The 17,567-nt window shown below is 39.4% G+C and overlaps 1 protein-coding gene across 1 annotated transcript in view; it reads right to left on the bottom strand.

The window, feature by feature from the left end:
• Positions 1 to 232: 232 nt before the first annotated feature.
• The window catches only part of LOC134309156 (solute carrier family 45 member 4), a 36,677-nt gene continuing 19,342 nt past the window's right edge, over positions 233 to 17,567 (bottom strand). The window contains exons 3-7 of the mRNA XM_062990790.1: positions 11,323 to 11,502; positions 7,036 to 8,102; positions 4,274 to 4,373; positions 2,948 to 3,159; positions 233 to 798 (exon numbers count right to left, since the gene is read on the bottom strand). Coding sequence (XP_062846860.1) covers positions 418 to 798; positions 2,948 to 3,159; positions 4,274 to 4,373; positions 7,036 to 8,102; positions 11,323 to 11,502 — 1,940 coding nt within the window. The 3' untranslated portion in view covers positions 233 to 417. The remainder of the gene's footprint in view (positions 799 to 2,947; positions 3,160 to 4,273; positions 4,374 to 7,035; positions 8,103 to 11,322; positions 11,503 to 17,567) is intronic.

The following is a 17,567-nucleotide window of genomic DNA, read 5'->3' as shown; positions in this document are numbered from 1 at the left end:
ACAGGGTAAGGATTCATGTCCAGGTCTTAACTTTTGGGTAATAATTTTAAAGATTCTCTTACTGCATATTTCAATAAAATTTATAGCTTAACAAGTTGATTAAATATAAAAACTAAACATCATTGTACATACAACTTTTGGTAATCACATTGACAATGAGAAGAACCATCCTTAACAAAGAAAACAAACAGTTATTAATTATATAAATAATTATAATTTACATTAGATCAGATTTTGCGCTTACAGTGGAAGTAGGAACTTTGATTGAAGTCTGATGAAGTGCATGTCGAAAAAGACCAGAATGCCCTCTTATTTTTTATAGAATTCCGCACAGAGCTGCCCTCTGGTGGCCCTGAAAAGAAACACCAGTCCCTCCACAAACACAACAGCTAGAGGAAAAAGCATTTCTCATCTTCATTACAGGGTGGATTCAACCTCCAGCTGGCAGGTTGTGGTGGTGGTGGTGCCCTTCCGTGTAAGTTTCAAGACACTGGGCTTCTCAATGGCGGTGACGCCATTCTCGCCGTGCCCGCTGCAGGTTGAGGTAAGGGCTTTGTTTTGCTCTGACTTGACCCCCTCACCCTCCCCTGGATAGATAACCAGAAAGCTGGCAGTCAGGAACCCCAAAAATGCGCCACCTGATGCCACCATGGGGATGACCCGTACGCTGCCCACGGCCTCCACTACAGCACCCAGCGCGGATGCCACCACGATCTGAGAGATGTACACCTGGCAGGACAGAATGGCACAGTCGATACCAAAGCCTCGCTTGGAGTTGCCAGGGCTATGATGGATATACTGTGAACAGTAATAAAAAAAGCTTTGTTAATAAATCATAATGCAGTAACTGTTAAGGTGATTATAAATGATCATTATTTCCATATTATCTGCTTTGTACAAAACCACAGAAGATTCCACCTTTAGTGATTTGGGTGAATGATATAATGAAGTGCTAGTGTACTTTATAATTCCTATGTCACATAACATAAACTGTTTATTCTGTTTCTAATTTCTTCTACTTTTGCATGTTCTTTCACAATTGTTTTAATTAAAAACAAAATCATGCCACCCCCATTTCACTTACAAAATTAGCAAAAACTTTATTCATTTGAATTTTAATGCCATGTTTAACATGTGTACTTTTTATGACAAGATAGGTATTATGTTTTTGTCTGCTTTTATCATGTCTTCATAATTTGGGCTATTTTAAAGCATAGTGTAAAAAAGTGTTGGTTCCTTAGTTTTTTGAACAGTTGAACAAAATGTAATCAAAATAGGGTTCAATTATACTGGACACACCCAGTGTGTCACTTAAATATCACTTAAATAAATTAGCAATTTGAAGTATGCAACACAATATTACATGATCAAACTAAATTCATAACTCAATCAGAAAGTCACTAAGAACCCAGACAGACATCCCAAGAGCTGCAGGCCTTGCACATCTTAGACAAGGTCAGTGTTCCTGATTTCACCATAAGAAAAAGTCTAGGCCAAAACAGTATCTATGGGAATGAAAACCATTACTTAGCAAGAGGAACTTTAAGGCTCGTCTCATATTTATTAAATAATATCCTGATGACCCCAAGCCTTCTGGGATAGCTGGTAAGTCAAAAGTTTTTGGAAAATGTGTTTTGTTACATCTGTCACAAAACTGAAAGAGCATTTTATACTTAAGAAAAAAAAAACACATCAAACCAACAGCCAAAAATGGTGGTGGTAGTGTGATAGTATAAGAATGCTGTTTCAGGGCCTGGTCAACTTTGATCCCGTGGGCCATTATTGACTGAACCATAAATTTGGCTTTGTATCATAAAATCCAGTCATCAGTCTGTAATGCACAGATAAGTTTTCCAACCAACAATCTGAATCACAAGAGCAAGTCCACCTTCAAGTGGTTAAGCGACTTTTCAAAGACCTGATTTAAACCCTATTGAGACAAAAACTTAAATAGTTTATTTTAATTTTTGATTAAATCTCCAATGTGGTTCTTCAGTGTATACACTATATGACAAGTGTGTGGACATCTGATCGTAAGCTTCTTGAATGTTCAATCTCAAAACTATTAACACTAATATTGACTTTTTGCGAAATTTGATGTTGGTCTGAGGGAATTTGTGCCTATTAAGTCAAAACAGCATTTCTGAGGTCAGACACTGACTTCAAAAAGGAGTTTATGCTCCAATTGATCCCAGTGTTGCATGGGGTTAATGTCAAAGCTATGTGAAGGCCAAAGGAGTTTCCCCACAGCGAACCATGTCTTTATGTACTGCACCCTACGGACCCTAACTGATGTCACAAAGTCAGAAGCATATCATTTATTTTTTAACCCAACAATAAGTGTGACTAAAACACCTCAATAATTAGAAGGGTACCCACATTTGGCTATCTAGCAGAATAAAGAAGCTACATAGGCTATGAAACTTTGGTCCATTATGTTTAATTTAGAGCTATTGCATAGTACAGGATTTTTTTAAAACTCTGGTTTGCGACCCACTGGCAAAATGGGTCACAGTAAATTGAATAATAATAATAATCAAATAAATGAATTTTAACAGGCACAAACATAAAAAAATCTTGTCCACATACACCCCATGTGAAGGCTTTACGTTACATCTTGTAAACCACAGTGGAACCAGATTCTCACCATTTTTATTACTATATTATATAAAGTATACTTTGTTTTGTGTTTCATTCTGATGCATTGTTTGAGGGCTCTGTAGTTAAGTTACTACACTATTGATTAGAGGGTTGAAGGTTCAAATCCCTACACTGAGTAGTTTTTTAAATTCTATTACAGTAGCAGATGGATGAGCTATGTTTGTGTGTCACTCAGTAAGCCAGATTATTTTATTACAGCCAAACGACATGAACAATTAAAATAAAAAATGATGTGTAAAAACAAACACACTATACCCCTGAACTTAAACAGTATTTGGCATCTCACCTCTTTAATTTCATGGTACTGGCCAAGTAAAGCATATGGGCAGTAAGAGATGCTCATGCAGATGATTCCCATGGTGCTAATCATCACCATAGACACATAGACATTAGGGAAGATGGCCATAACGGCTGTGCCGACAGAGAAGCCCAGTGTTCCCAGAATGTAGATGACTTTTATGCTGAGGTCAAAGTTATCCAGGTACTTTTGGAGTAAAGCTTTAAAAGAGAAAGCAGGCTGAATTAGTACATACAACTGTGTGCAAACATTAATAACACAGTAATACAGTTCTATTCTGAATACATGCTTATAAAGGCTGAACTGCTGATCCTGAAAAACAGCTGTACTGAAAACTGTTACCAAAAATTGAATTTACTATATTATAATGTTTTTACACCCCTGAATACTGGTTTTCTCTTGATAGTAGACACTTTAGTTGGTCAAAATAATGTCTATATAATAATATAGGTAATACGTTTTTTTTTTTTTTTGTAAAACTGTTTTATAGAAGCAATACATTTGTCCCACTCTTGTGTTCTGTTGCTTAAATAACTCCAGTTTTATATTTACTGTTATTTACCAACATATTTATTTATTGATTAATTTCTACATTACTCATTTATTTTAGTGTTTACTTACCATACAGTTATTAATTCAATTTCTTATTCCAACCAATTATTTATTCAGTGGTTTATTCATTCACCGACTTATTTACCCAACTATTTCATTCACTAACCCATTCGATCCCTCACCTATTCACTCACTTACCCATTCATTCTCTCATCCACTCACAAAATTATACAATTGCTCACAAAATCTGCCATAAAACAGACAAAAGGCTTTTTTTTTAACTAACTGAACTAAATACACTGAATAATAAATACATTTATTTAGTCATTTGCTTATTATTTTTATATGCAACACTTGCCTGACTTGGGTTTTAGTTAGTAAAGAATTTAAAAGCTGGAAGAAAGAGAGAGAGTGAATTTTATTCTATAATTTATCATTTGCTCTTAGTCATGGAAAATTACATCCAATTTCTAATAATACACTGTACATGGAAAACAAAACATCACTGCACACAGAAAGTGCACATAAACATAATTCACAGGCCTGTCCAAGAATAGAATTACCAAAGATACAACAAAAACTACACTAAATTAGAATTATACAATCAGCCAAAATCACAGCCAAAAATATCTGAAAAAACTAAACAAAACTCTAATAAGACCAAAGCCAGAGCTCTACATCGTCTGTATCCTACATGGATATTTGTGTATTTGTAGCTTGTCTGCATAATCTCTTATATTTGTGGTATTGTGTGTAACTGACCTGAACAGATAGCCACAGTAGCAGCATAGATGACAAGCCCCCAGCAGCCCATCTGTACTCCTTTATTGTAGTTGTGCAGCAAGGTGGAGTTTGATGCAGCCTGCAAGTACAATCGTAACATTAGATATTTTAAACAAACCTACCATACCTACATACTTGATTTATATAGTACTATATATTAAAAACAACAGCAAACAAGCAGCAAATAATCTAAATAAAAGTAATTATTATTTATTACGTCTGCAATAGTGTAGTTCAAATTTCATTTTTAAGTCACTGCAGGTTAAAAGCACTGAATTAAACTCTGTTAAATGTCAATTACAATTAGCTTAAACACTTATCTGAGTCTTTCTTCTAAAATACATGAACAGATATATATACAGTAACTCACTCATAAGCTCTCTATGATTTCATATAAACTATTATTAAAATTCCAGAATTTAGGATCGATTTGGTGCATGCCTTGATTCAATTTCTGTCATTCATTATTTAATGAGATTAATCTTAGATTAATCTGAACAGCAAATTCAGGATTCTGTGTTGCATGGTTAACATACACCGACCAGATATAACATTATGACCACAGACAGGTGAAGTGAATAACACTGATTATCTCTTCATCACGTCACCTGTTAGTGGGTGGGATATATTAGGCAGCAAGTGAACATTTTATCCTCAAAGTTGATGTGTTAGAAGCAGGAAAAATGGGCACGCATAAGGATTTGCACGAGTTTGACAAGCGCCAAATTGCGATGGCTAGACGACATCTCAGACCATCTCAGATGGTCAGAGCATCTCTGAAACTGCAGCTCTTGTGGGGTGTTCCTGGTCTGCAGTGGAACAGTGGTAAATCAGCGACAGGGTTATGGGCGGCCAAGGCTCATTGATGCACGTGGGGAGCGAAGGCTGGTCCGTGTGGTCCGATCCAACAGACGAGCTACTGTAGCTCAAATTGCTGAAGAAGTTAATGCTGGTTCTGATAGAAAGGTGTCAGACTCCATGTCTTAATGGGTCAGGGCTGTTTTGGCAGTAAAAGGGGGACCAACACAATATTAGGAAGGTGGTCATAATGTTATGCCTGATCGGTGTATTTTGCACCATACACCCCGGTAAACTGATTGCAAGGCACCAAACACTAATTCTGGATTGATGGATAAATTATCAGATAATTAATTATACAAACGTATTCACTCAGTCATATACTAAACTATTCATCCTCAATAAACTTAATTAATTAACTCATTAATTAATTCATCAGTTTATTTACCCACCCACCACTTCCTGCACTCACCCATTTATTAAACCATGCAGTCATCCGTTTATTCATTAATGCATCAATGAATCTCAATTTAACAGTGTATCATCAACTTTCCTGTAGTTCTTGTTTTTGCTTCAAATCAAGCATCACTAAATCACTCTTATTTAACTTTTACTCACTTATCCGATTACTCACCCATCCACACTTTAAAATGTACACAATTATACACAGACCTATAAGATTTGCTACCACCAAACAATAAATTTTTTCAGAAAGACATGAAACATCTCCTGTTTTGCACAGCACAGTTTTCTTGTTAAGATAAACATTAAAACCACCTCCTTGTTTCTACACTCACTGTCCAGGTTATCAGCTCCACTTACCATATAGAAGTACTTTCAAGTTCTGCAATTACTGAATGTAGTCCATCTGTTTCTCTCCGGGGCGGCACGGTGGCTTAGTGGGTAGCACTGTCGCCTCACAGCAAGAAGGTCCTGGGTTCGAACCCCAGGTGGGGCGGTCCGGGTCCTTTCTGTGTGGAGTTTGCATGCTCTCCCCGTGTCTGCGTGGGTTTACTCCGGGTGCTCCGGTTTCCTCCCACAGTCCAAAGACATGCAAGTAAGGTGAATTGAAGATACTAAATTGTCCATGACTGTGCTTGATATAAACTTGTGAATTGATGAACCTTGTGTGATGAATAACTACCGTTCCTGTCATGAATGTAACCAAAGTGTAAAAACATGACGTTAAAATCCTAATAAACAAACAAACATCTGTTTCTCTACATGCCTTTTTAGCCTGCTTTCACCCTGTTCTTCAATAGTCAGGACCCCCACAGGGCCACCACAGAACAGGTATTATTTGGGTGGTGGATCATTCTCAGCACTGCAGTGACAATGACATGGTGGTGGTGTGTTAGTGTGTGTTGTGCTGGTATGAGTGGGTCAGACACAGCAGCGCTGCTGGAGTTTTTAAATACCGTGTCCACTCACTGTCCACTTTATTAGACACTCCTACCTGGTTGGTCCACCTTGTAGACGTAATGTCAGAGATGCTCATCAATTGCTGCTGTTTGAGTTGGTCATCTTCTAGACCTTCATCAGTGGTCACAGGACGCTGCCCATGGGGCACTGTTGGCTGGATATATTTTTGGTTGGTGGACTATTCTCAGTCCAGCAGTGACAGTGATGTGTTTAAAAACTCCATCAGCGCTGCTGTGTCTTATCCAGTCATACCAGCACAACACACACTAACACACCACCACCATGTCACTATCACTGCAGTGCTGAGAATGACCCACCACCATTGACCATTGAAGAACAGAGTAAAAGGGTGTTAAAAAGGTACATAGAGAAACAGATGGACTACAGTCAGTAATTGTGGAATTACAAAGTGCTTCTATATGGTAAGTGGAGCTGATAAAATGGACAGTGAGTGTAGAAACAAGGAGGTGGTTTTAATGTTATATACTATTATTGTAAGTTTACACTCTTGTTCATCTCACCGTTGGGTCGCCCTCATAGATGACCTGTCCCATAAAATCAGTGTAGAAAACAGCCTCAGCGATAACCGAGAACCAGGTAAGCAGATGGCATAGGCAAAGTCGCCACAATTCTTTGGGCATCTTCAGCATGGACATCCAGAGGAGGCGCACAGTGGTCTCAAAGTCACCCTCTTCACTCTCAGTATCTCCGCTGGATGTGGTGTTGCCGCTTTGGTGTCGGGCTCTGTGCCTCCTGTCTCTCCTTTGGAGCTTCTGCATCTCGTAGATATCATTCATGCTGCGCGATGGCTTAATCAGGACAGCTGCATTGGCACGGCGGTAGCGATAGCGATGCGAGCCCAGGTGTCCATAGTAGGAGAAAGTACTGGATGACTGGCGGTAGAAAGTGTGGCGCCGGCGCCGGATGGAAGCATTAGCACTGGAGGATTTTAGGCCATTCGATGGAAGTTGCTCAGAGTTCCTGCCGGTAGTGCTGTGCCCTGCTGACTGGCCATTGGACGGTTTGGGTTCTGAATGAAGTGGTACGTCTTCACCGTCTGGCTCAGGCGCTACCGAAGATAAGCTTCTTAGGCTAAATCGATCATGCAGGAACTCCTCACTGCCGGGGTAGGGTGACACTCGCTCCTGGAAGATGGAGGGTTCTATTTGGCGCAGGAAAAGTGCCTCATACTCCAGCTGTTCCAGTTCTGCATCGGCCATCTCCAGCACAGAGTCGCTCTTGCTGCGCACCAACTCTACATTCAGGAAGTTGAGCTCTGGCTCAGTTGAGAGCACAGAGTGCTCACACTGCTCGTCCTCCTGGATTACCTCCAACTTCGGCTGTGATGCTGGAAGACCCAGGGCGCTGTTGATTTTAACAGATGTTGCATCCACCTCCTCATCCAGTCGGTCCTGCTGTGGGATGTACTGCTCCTCTTCAATGCTGAAGAGATGCAGGGCCACTGAGATGATGAAGAGCACAGCAGCAAACACAAACAGGATTTGCTCCTGAGACTTGAAGGCCTTACCCAGCAGGGTGTGAGTCCAGTCAAGGCCACCAAGAGCATAGCCAACTGCACCACCCAATCCTAGACACACACACACACACACACACACTATAATATTAATAACATTATACCACAGAAATGACAGTGGCTATTCAGATGGCACTCTCATGTGACTTCAAGAGTAATGCTCATAGCTATTTTTATTTATCATTTATTGATTTGTGGTGTTTGTGTGGCACAGTGGTAAATAACACTAGCCCACTATCGCTGGGATCCAGGGTTTGAATTCCCAGTGGTGAACCTGGCTAGTCGGGTGTCTACATATAGACATGATTGGCTATATTTCTGGAATGGGGGGTTTGGTGGGGGTATGGCCAATGCCCAGTAGATTGGTAACCTGTCCAGGGTGTGGTAATGCATTGCACCCAATGATTCTGTAAATCCTGGGCCCAACCGCAACTCCAACCAGGATAAATTGGCAGTAAAACAAGAACCTAAAATAAAATTTATTAATTTATTGATACTGACAATGGTGGAACAAGAGCCTACCCCAAACACTAGGGGCAAAGTAGGGATACATCCTAGTTGGTGCACCAACTATTGCATGGCATCTCATTTCGTGATTTCAAATCACTTACACCTAGGGTACTCTAAAACAGCCAGTCAAACTACTGGTATTTTTAGGAGGTGTGAGGAAAATGTAGTACTCCAGAGAAAACCAATGTATATAGGGAGGGAACATGCAAAGAGGTGAGAGTGGCACCCATGATATATAAAATTGAAGAAAATGTAGAAAAAAAGACCAACACAAACTAGTGGTTGTATGATTATCAGCCCAAGAGACACTTGTGGAAGAAAAATGATAATTTACACTACAAGTATTATTGATACTTAGAGTGTGTAGGTATATTCAGGGCATGATTGACAGTAGCCAAATTCTGATATTCCAAAAATACTGCTAAAATGGAATGTTACTGGATGTGTACATGGTGTACGTGATGAGAAGTGCGTCCATTGCATTGTATGACCTCCAAAACCCAGTTCTAGCTGGTTTACACCAGTTCATATGTTGGTGCTGACATTCGCACCATTGATTCATTCCCTAGTTTTAAAACATGCCTTAAAACGTACTTCTTTAAACTTGCCTACCCTTAATCTGTGTAATTAATTATGTACTGATGTTTTGTATTGTAAGGTGTCCTTGAGTGTTTTGAAAGGCGCCCATAAATAAAATGTATTATTATTATTATTATTATTATGTTCTAGCTAAGAAATCTCTGTTAACGGTGGAATCTTCCACTGTCCTACAAGGATAGTGACATAAAGGGTGATTATTTCTTTTCTTTATATCACATTCACAGAGTCTCTGTGTGAGACTGTTGGTGTGATCCTTCTCTGCAGACAGGATTAAAACTCTTCTTCTAGATGTAGAAAGTAATACATTACAATATGTGTAAAACTAGTTTGCATTTTAAGGGTCACACTGAAAAACTAAAACAAATGCAAGAAGTGACAAGGGGTTTAACTATACTATGTCCAAAAATGCATGTCAACAAGAAGCGAGCAATCAAAGTTGTTTGTGTGCTGATGTGCAGCATAAAAGCAAAGAGGGAAAATAAATTAATTTAAGTTGATTTGGCTACACGACCAGCATGGATTGTTCTGTAGTTAGTTGGAGGTTAATAAATATTTTTTGCAATGCAATACTGGTATTATGTTTTGTCTAGAACAATAAGGTCAGAAATACTGTAAAACATGTGTGTGCCAATGTATTCTGATAGAAACTATATTATGCCCCTGACCTATGTTTTACAACTCCTGCCCTGCCAGTGGCCCGACTGATATCCAAATATTTAGCATGCTAGATATCTCTCTTCAGTCGGCGAGCGGCTCGGATCGAGTCATTGAGCCGTTCACACATAGCAATCGAGAGCCAAGTTTCGATCGCCGAGCAAACACCGAGTTGTCGACCAGTTGGCGAGCGAAAATCAGGGCAAAAATCGTGTAGTGTGAACTAGGCATAATACAACTGAAGCAACTGACACCCAAAAAAAAGCACAGCAGTGTCACATGCTGAGTTGGGTGTCTATAGGCTGACACAGATGACCAAGATTATGACAGACTTTGATTTCTCCATCACGGTCTGACAGACCAATCAATGTGAAATATATTATGCATTCCTGCTGTTTTACATGCAACAACTGGTCAATTATGTACACACCCTACATACCCCTTGGTCAAACGGTTTATTGATTATTCTCCTCAGCTTTTTTTGTAGGAGTTGCATGGCACAGAAAAAAGCTTAAATAATAAGCAAAGGAAATGCATATTTGGATTTTTCCCGCTTTATCTCCCAATCTAGTCATTTTTAATTCCCAATTGTCAATCTGCTGCCTCTTGCACAACCCCCGATATGGTTAAGGAGAGCTGAATCACCACACGCTACATGTACAATCTGTAGTCACGTCTTATCAGCTTTCAGTGTTGGGTTCCCACACAGAGCTGTATCATGTACAGAGAACAACACTATGTGCCATGTGACTTCCCCCACACATGCGTAGCTAACCAGAGATCGCATGTCGCAGCGGTAACGGGAAGTGGGAGACCACATCTGGCCTTCCATCAAACACAGTCAACTGCATTGGCAGTTAAATTAGACAACTGAAACATAGAAATGCATAATTTATATGTTGTTACACGGGTTTGTGTATTTCCAACAAAATATAAAAAAATGTACACCTAAATTATTAATAAAAAGTTACAATAATATTTCCAGGTCAAATGAACATGGGAATTTCTACTTATTTCTACTTCATGACCATAAAAATAAATGCTCTGTAAGAGGTAATAAAAGCAGAAAGGGTTTTTGCCTTTAAGAGAAATATAAAAGGCGAACAGGAAATTAATAAAATTATCAGGCCACATAGGCATTGGAAGCATTTGGTATTGGTCAGCTGCATGGTTTGTGAAGGCATTTGTCAATATGCTACCCCCCACCAACCACATACACATAGCCAAGGTGAAACTATTTACCCTCTAAGCCCCAACCTCCTACACACTGATCTGCCTTGTGCTGTCATCCTGCCTAATTGTCCTTACATTTTTGGAAAAACTTACATTTGGTCAGGGTAATATGTATTATGTAGCAATTAATAAAGTTGAAGCAGTGTGTATTGGGAGTATGTTTCGTTGACATGATGCTGAACCAGACAGAATGTTGAGAGCAGTGTTTGTATGTACATAATGTACCTGATAGTATAGATGGAAAAGGTTTTAAACATTGTGTTTTTATATTGTGTACCTGATGAAAAAGCATGGATGTTGAGGGCCATGTCCTGCTCATCTGTGTCAGCTACATCCAGCAGGTATGCTCTTATCGGCCCTTCTGCAGCATCAGCACAAAAATCCAGCACCACCACTCCCAGTACCGTCAGCACAATGCCTATAGGCTGCCTGCTGGGTTCATCACCAACAGCCAAGCCTACAAAGATAAACACAACAGTGGACAACATGTTAAGCATATGATCATTTTTATACCTGAATTTAGACAAAAAAAGCTGCACCACACCCTGCTACCTAAAAAAAAAAAAAGGTGTGTTTAACAATCCAAGACATTGGCCCTTTCTGGTTTAAACAAACCAGCTCATTACAATCAAAGTCCTCAGATCACATTTTTACAATTTCTAGTGTTTAATGTGAATGATAATCTAAATAACTTTGGATTTTAAACAAGATGTCACATTCCACAGAGGAAAGTAAGTGAAAACAAGTACATTCCAAGATCTTTGTTAAAATATATTAATCTATTAAGAGTTACAAAGTCATTTTTAGGCACTATGACCTACCAAACCACAGTAAGTAAAATCTAATTGCCATTTATTAATCAGACTCCAAGGTGTGTGCAGAACATGTAAACAAAGATAGCATTGTTGGTCAGATAAAGTTGCAATAAAGGTAAATCATTCCAGTGGCTGGGCTGCTAAAATTGCTCTAATTACCCAGGTTTGAATCTCAGTGCAGCCATTGGCCAACCAGGCATCTACAAAAATGCTACTGGCTATGTCATGATGGGTTGTGGCTGGGGTGTGGGGCGATGTCATTTGATGAAAATTAAATTAAATGAAAAAAGGGGCATAATGAGGTGAATCAGACAACTGTGCAGCATTTGTAGCATTTAGTGGACACTTACAAAACACTATCCACAGCGAAACAATTATGATTAAATGCAGTTTGAGCAATTGAGGGTTAAGGGCCTTGCTTAGGGGTCCAATAGTAGCAACTTGGCGATGGTGGGACCAGTAAACTTTTGATTATTAGTCCAGTACCTTAACTGCTGAGCTACCACTAGTCCAGTACCTTAACCGCTTAGCTACGACTGCCCAACCGTGACCACAGACTGATAAGTAAGAATGGGTAAAAATGCCACTTGCAAAACTGCAACAATTAGTGTCCTCAGTTCCCAAACCATTAAAGTGTCATTAATAAGAATGGTGATGAAACACAGGGGTAGACTGCCTTTGTCCCAACTTTTTTGAGTGTGTTGCAGGGATTAAACTCTATATTATTTTATATTTACAAAAAAATTGCTAAGTGAAAATATTAGAAATCTTTTTTTGTACGTCAGTCAAAAAACAGTAAAAGAGGTAAAAACACACGCTGGAACCAGAGCTGGGATCTCGAATACATCATATCGAATCTCAGCTCTGCCTGCCGGCTAAGGCTGAGCGGCCACATGAACAACGATTGGCCTGTTGTTCAGATATGGGCTAAGTTGGATGGGGTCTCTCTCTCATGACTGGTGCAATTAAGACCTCTGCTGGCTGATTGATGGCGCCTGCACAGAGATGAGAAAAGAGTGCTCTCAGGGTGTGTCTCTCCGTATACAGTACTGAGCTGCACTGCACTCGTCAAAGTGTAGGTGATAAGAGGGCGTGGGTTAGCTTCGTTCTCCTCAATCAGAGCAGGGATCGGCATTGGTGGAGAGGAAGCATGACGCAATCGGGCAATTGGACGCGCTAAAAACGGAGAAAAAGGGGAAAAATGCATAAAGAAAATATATAAAAAAATAAATAAATAACAGTAAAAGCACACATGCTTGTTTTTATTGGATTTTACCAACATTTCTTGTTTTTATTGGATTTTCCATTTTAAATGTCCCAATTTTTCTGGACATCTGTTGTACATTCCCGTAATAAAGACACACATTCCAAAATGTATTCTCACTGCTATCTCTGTGCAGTGACCTTGGACAGTGTTTGCTACACGAGTCTCGAATACCAATCAATTCCACTGAATGCTGTAAAGCATTACAAGAGAAAAGGGATGAATGAAAATCGTTCCTCATGGTTTAGGGATATATAGTCATTAAAAATGATGTGAAATACATATACTTTAAGAAGGCAATCATTTTTGACCAAAAGGTTAGGCTAAACCCAAAAATCTCATTTTGTGCACAACAAACCAGACACAATTTATTAAACTGACAAATGTACAAAGAAAAGATTTCCAATGTTTTCACTGAGCAACTTAATTGTATTCTGTAAACAGAAACAAATCTTAAATGTGATGCCTGTAACACATAAAAATGTATGTACATTGTTTATAGGAGACGTATCTCGACTGCAGGCAGGCCCATCAAGCACAAAGCCATACTGCTGTAGTGCATGCAAAATAAGGCCTGGCATTGTCTCGCTGAGATAATCATGAGCTTTCATGGCAGCATAAGTCTCGTTAAAATCCCAGTATACATCTATGCACCAGTGGTACCTTTGTACATGTGCAGGTCACCCACACAGTGGGCACTGATGTACCACCATAGCATGCCAGATGTTGGCTTTTGCATTTCGCTAATAACATTCTTCTGGTTGGCCTTTTTTTGTCTTTGGCAAGGAGAACTTGACATCAGTTATTCCCAAACAACAAGCTGAAATATGTACTCATCTGACTACAGAATGGTTCCACTGTCTTTCAGTTCATCTGAAATGAGCTCAGGCCCAGAAAATTTGTCTGCTTTTCTGCACAGAATTGATATATAGTTTTAGGTTGTATTTTTTAATAAAGTGGTAGACTGTGTTATATGACAAAGGTTTTCCAAAGTGCTCCCGTGTCCATGTGGCTATTATTATGCACATTCAAAAGTGGTCTCTAGTTGGACTAAGATTTCTACAGGTTTTATCAATTTTTTCACAAAAGTATTTGCAATCATTTGTTGAAAAATATCCTTTTTAAAATAATTTACGATTCTCTCACAATGTTTAGCACAAAAAGGTAAGTAAATAAAGATTCAAGCAAATTAGCAAAACAAGGATTCTTTTACAAAAAACACCCTAAACACTGCAACACTGCTGCGTTCTCTTCACTGGCTTTCTGTAGCTGCCCGCATTCAGTTTAAAACACTAATGCTCGCCTACAAAGCCACTACCTTTGAGGTCTAATAAAACCCCGCTCTGTACCACGCGACCTCCGTGCCACTATTATTGCTTGACTTGATCCTCCATCCAGAACTCGAGGAAGACAAGCATCAATGCTCTTCTCTGTACTCTGTACACCCAAGTGGTGGAACGAGCTTCCCTTGTCTGTCTGAGTCCTTTGCTGTCTTCAAAAGACAATTAAAAACCCATCTCTTTACTAAGCACTTAAGTTGACATGTACTTACTAACGCTCTTATTCATTTTTTTGGGGAAAAAACACTTTGGTTCTGACAGGATTTCAGCAAATTTATATTCTTGACTGTTGTTTACTTAAACTAGAGTAAGGTAATGTTTACTATGGAAGCACTTCTGTAAGTCGCTCTGGATAAGAGCGTCTGCTAAATGCCGAAAATTTAAATGTCCTAACTTTTATGGAAATGGAGTTTCTAGTAAAGATACATTAAATGTTTTTAAGAGACAAATGGTGTTTATTAAAAAAAAAAACATTTAAACATTAAAACATTAATGTTTTTTTCACAGTTAACATGTCAGTTCACATGTCCTAATCTTGATTGTTTTCTAATCTTAGTCTTGTTTTTATATCAACTGGGATGGTTTTGACTAAAGCGCTGCCAATTATTTTCTTTCCCAGCCACAGGAACCATCAGTGGGATCCAAACTCACATTCTCCCAACGATCTACAGTATAGTTTTCCAAAAATGGGAAAAACAATAAATGGAAAAATATCCTAAAATAGGTAACATACAGCACGTTGTTAGTCAAGTTTGAGAAAGCTGGATAGTAAGCAAAGACTTTTTCTGCACAATGGAGCCAGCTCACAGTGTGCTAACACTACAGACAGGAGACAGGAAGTTGTTTCAGATAGCCAAGAAAAGGTAAAAAGTGGCACAACAGGAAATATTTCCCTGTGAACTGGTTCCTAGTTCTTTCCCATGTCACAGAGACGAAAAGGGTTCACAATCTCACCCAGAAAAATATATACACAAACGCACAGCACTCCCTACAAACAGGGTGAGAGCTGATAAATGACTCTTATTTTTCCTCTTTCCATCACACTCAACAGCTGACTGTGTGAGGTTACTTAAGGTCATTCTCAGAACTACAAGAAAAAGTTCAAACTTTTCTCATACATACAAAACAAATCCCAAAAAACCTAACTGCTGGTAATGTGCATTCATTCTGGACAGAAAATAGAACCAACAATCTATACTGTAGTTTTATTATAAAATCATATCCTTAATAAGAATCCCATGCAGTTCTGCCTTATTTTATACAGTAAAATTTATTTTTAGTGACCATAGATACCCTTCTGATTCCTGTGCCCGCTTCAGAGCTTTTTAACCGATTACACGAACAATGGCTAATTTCTAACAATACAGCTTAACACATACAGTACATTACACACTTTAAACATACTCATTCTTCTAACCTTCAAACACTAAAGTATTTGAAACGGGGTGACACCGACCACCTATTGGGGTCCTGGCTCTGTGCAGGCCACTGGAGTTCCTCTGAAATCCATGCTCAAACTGTTGCCACAATGTTGAATGTACATTTTTATACTTGGCATTATAGATATTACCAGGGAATATGACTAAAACACCTGAACTGAAAAAAAAAAAGAAAAAAAAAAAAAAAAAAAGGGTGTACACATACACACATGGCCAAATATAGGGTAGTTGTTGCCTAGCGTTTAAGTATGTAAATGGACTAGTAAGTAGAAGGTTGCTGGTTTAAATCGCACCACGGCCAGGTTGGTACTGTTGGGCCCTTGAGCAAGACCCTTAACCCTCAATTGACTTAGGCTTAGACTGTATACTTTAAGTTGTTTTGGATAAAAGCGTCCGCTAAATGCTGAAAATGTTAATAAAAATATTGTATTTTTAGCTTGTTCTAAGTAAAAAAAAATTATTTATACACACACACACACACACACACACACACACACATATATATATATACAGTGTATCACAAAAGTGAGTACACCCCTCACATTTCTGCAGATATTTAAGTATATCTTTTCATGGGACAACGCTGACAAAATGACACTTTGACACAATGAAAAGTAGTCTGTGTGCAGCTTATATAACAGTGTAAATTTATTCTTCCCTCAAAATAACTCAATATACAGCCATTAATGTCTAAACCACCGGCAACAAAAGTGAGTACACCCCTTAGTGAAAGTTCCTGAAGTGTCAATATTTTGTGTGGCCACCATTATTTCCCAGAACTGCCTTAACTCTCCTGGGCACGGAGTTTACCAGAGCTTCACAGGTTGCCACTGGAATGCTTTTCCACTCCTCCATGACGACATCACGGAGCTGGCGGATATTCGAGACTTTGCGCTCCTCCACCTTCCGCTTGAGGATGCCCCAAAGATGTTCTATTGGGTTTAGGTCTGGAGACATGCTTGGCCAGTCCATCACCTTTACCCTCAGCCTCTTCAATAAAGCAGTGGTCGTCTTAGAGGTGTGTTTGGGGTCATTATCATGCTGGAACACTGCCCTGCGACCCAGTTTCCGGAGGGAGGGGATCATGCTCTGCTTCAGTATTTCACAGTACATATTGGAGTTCATGTGTCCCTCAATGAAATGTAACCCCCCAACACCTGCTGCACTCATGCAGCCCCAGACCATGGCATTCCCACCACCATGCTTGACTGTAGGCATGACACACTTATCTTTGTACTCCTCACCTGATTGCCGCCACACATGCTTGAGACCATCTGAACCAAACAAATTAATCTTGGTCTCATCAGACCATAGGACATGGTTCCAGTAATCCATGTCCTTTGTTGACATGTCTTCAGCAAACTGTTTGCGGGCTTTCTTGTGTAGAGACTTCAGAAGAGGCTTCCTTCTGGGGTGACAGCCATGCAGACCAATTTGATGTAGTGTGCGGCGTATGGTCTGAGCACTGACAGGCTGACCCCCCACCTTTTCAATCTCTGCAGCAATGCTGACAGCACTCCTGCGCCTATCTTTCAAAGACAGCAGTTGGATGTGACGCTGAGCACGTGCACTCAGCTTCTTTGGACGACCAACGCGAGGTCTGTTCTGAGTGGACCCTGCTCTTTTAAAACGCTGGATGATCTTGGCCACTGTGCTGCAGCTCA

This window comes from Trichomycterus rosablanca, chromosome 2 (genome assembly GCF_030014385.1).
Source record: "Trichomycterus rosablanca isolate fTriRos1 chromosome 2, fTriRos1.hap1, whole genome shotgun sequence".
In the NCBI taxonomy this organism is placed as follows: domain Eukaryota; kingdom Metazoa; phylum Chordata; class Actinopteri; order Siluriformes; family Trichomycteridae; genus Trichomycterus; species Trichomycterus rosablanca.
Note: the sequence above shows the minus strand (reverse complement) of the source record. Positions and strands in the feature narration are given on the sequence as shown.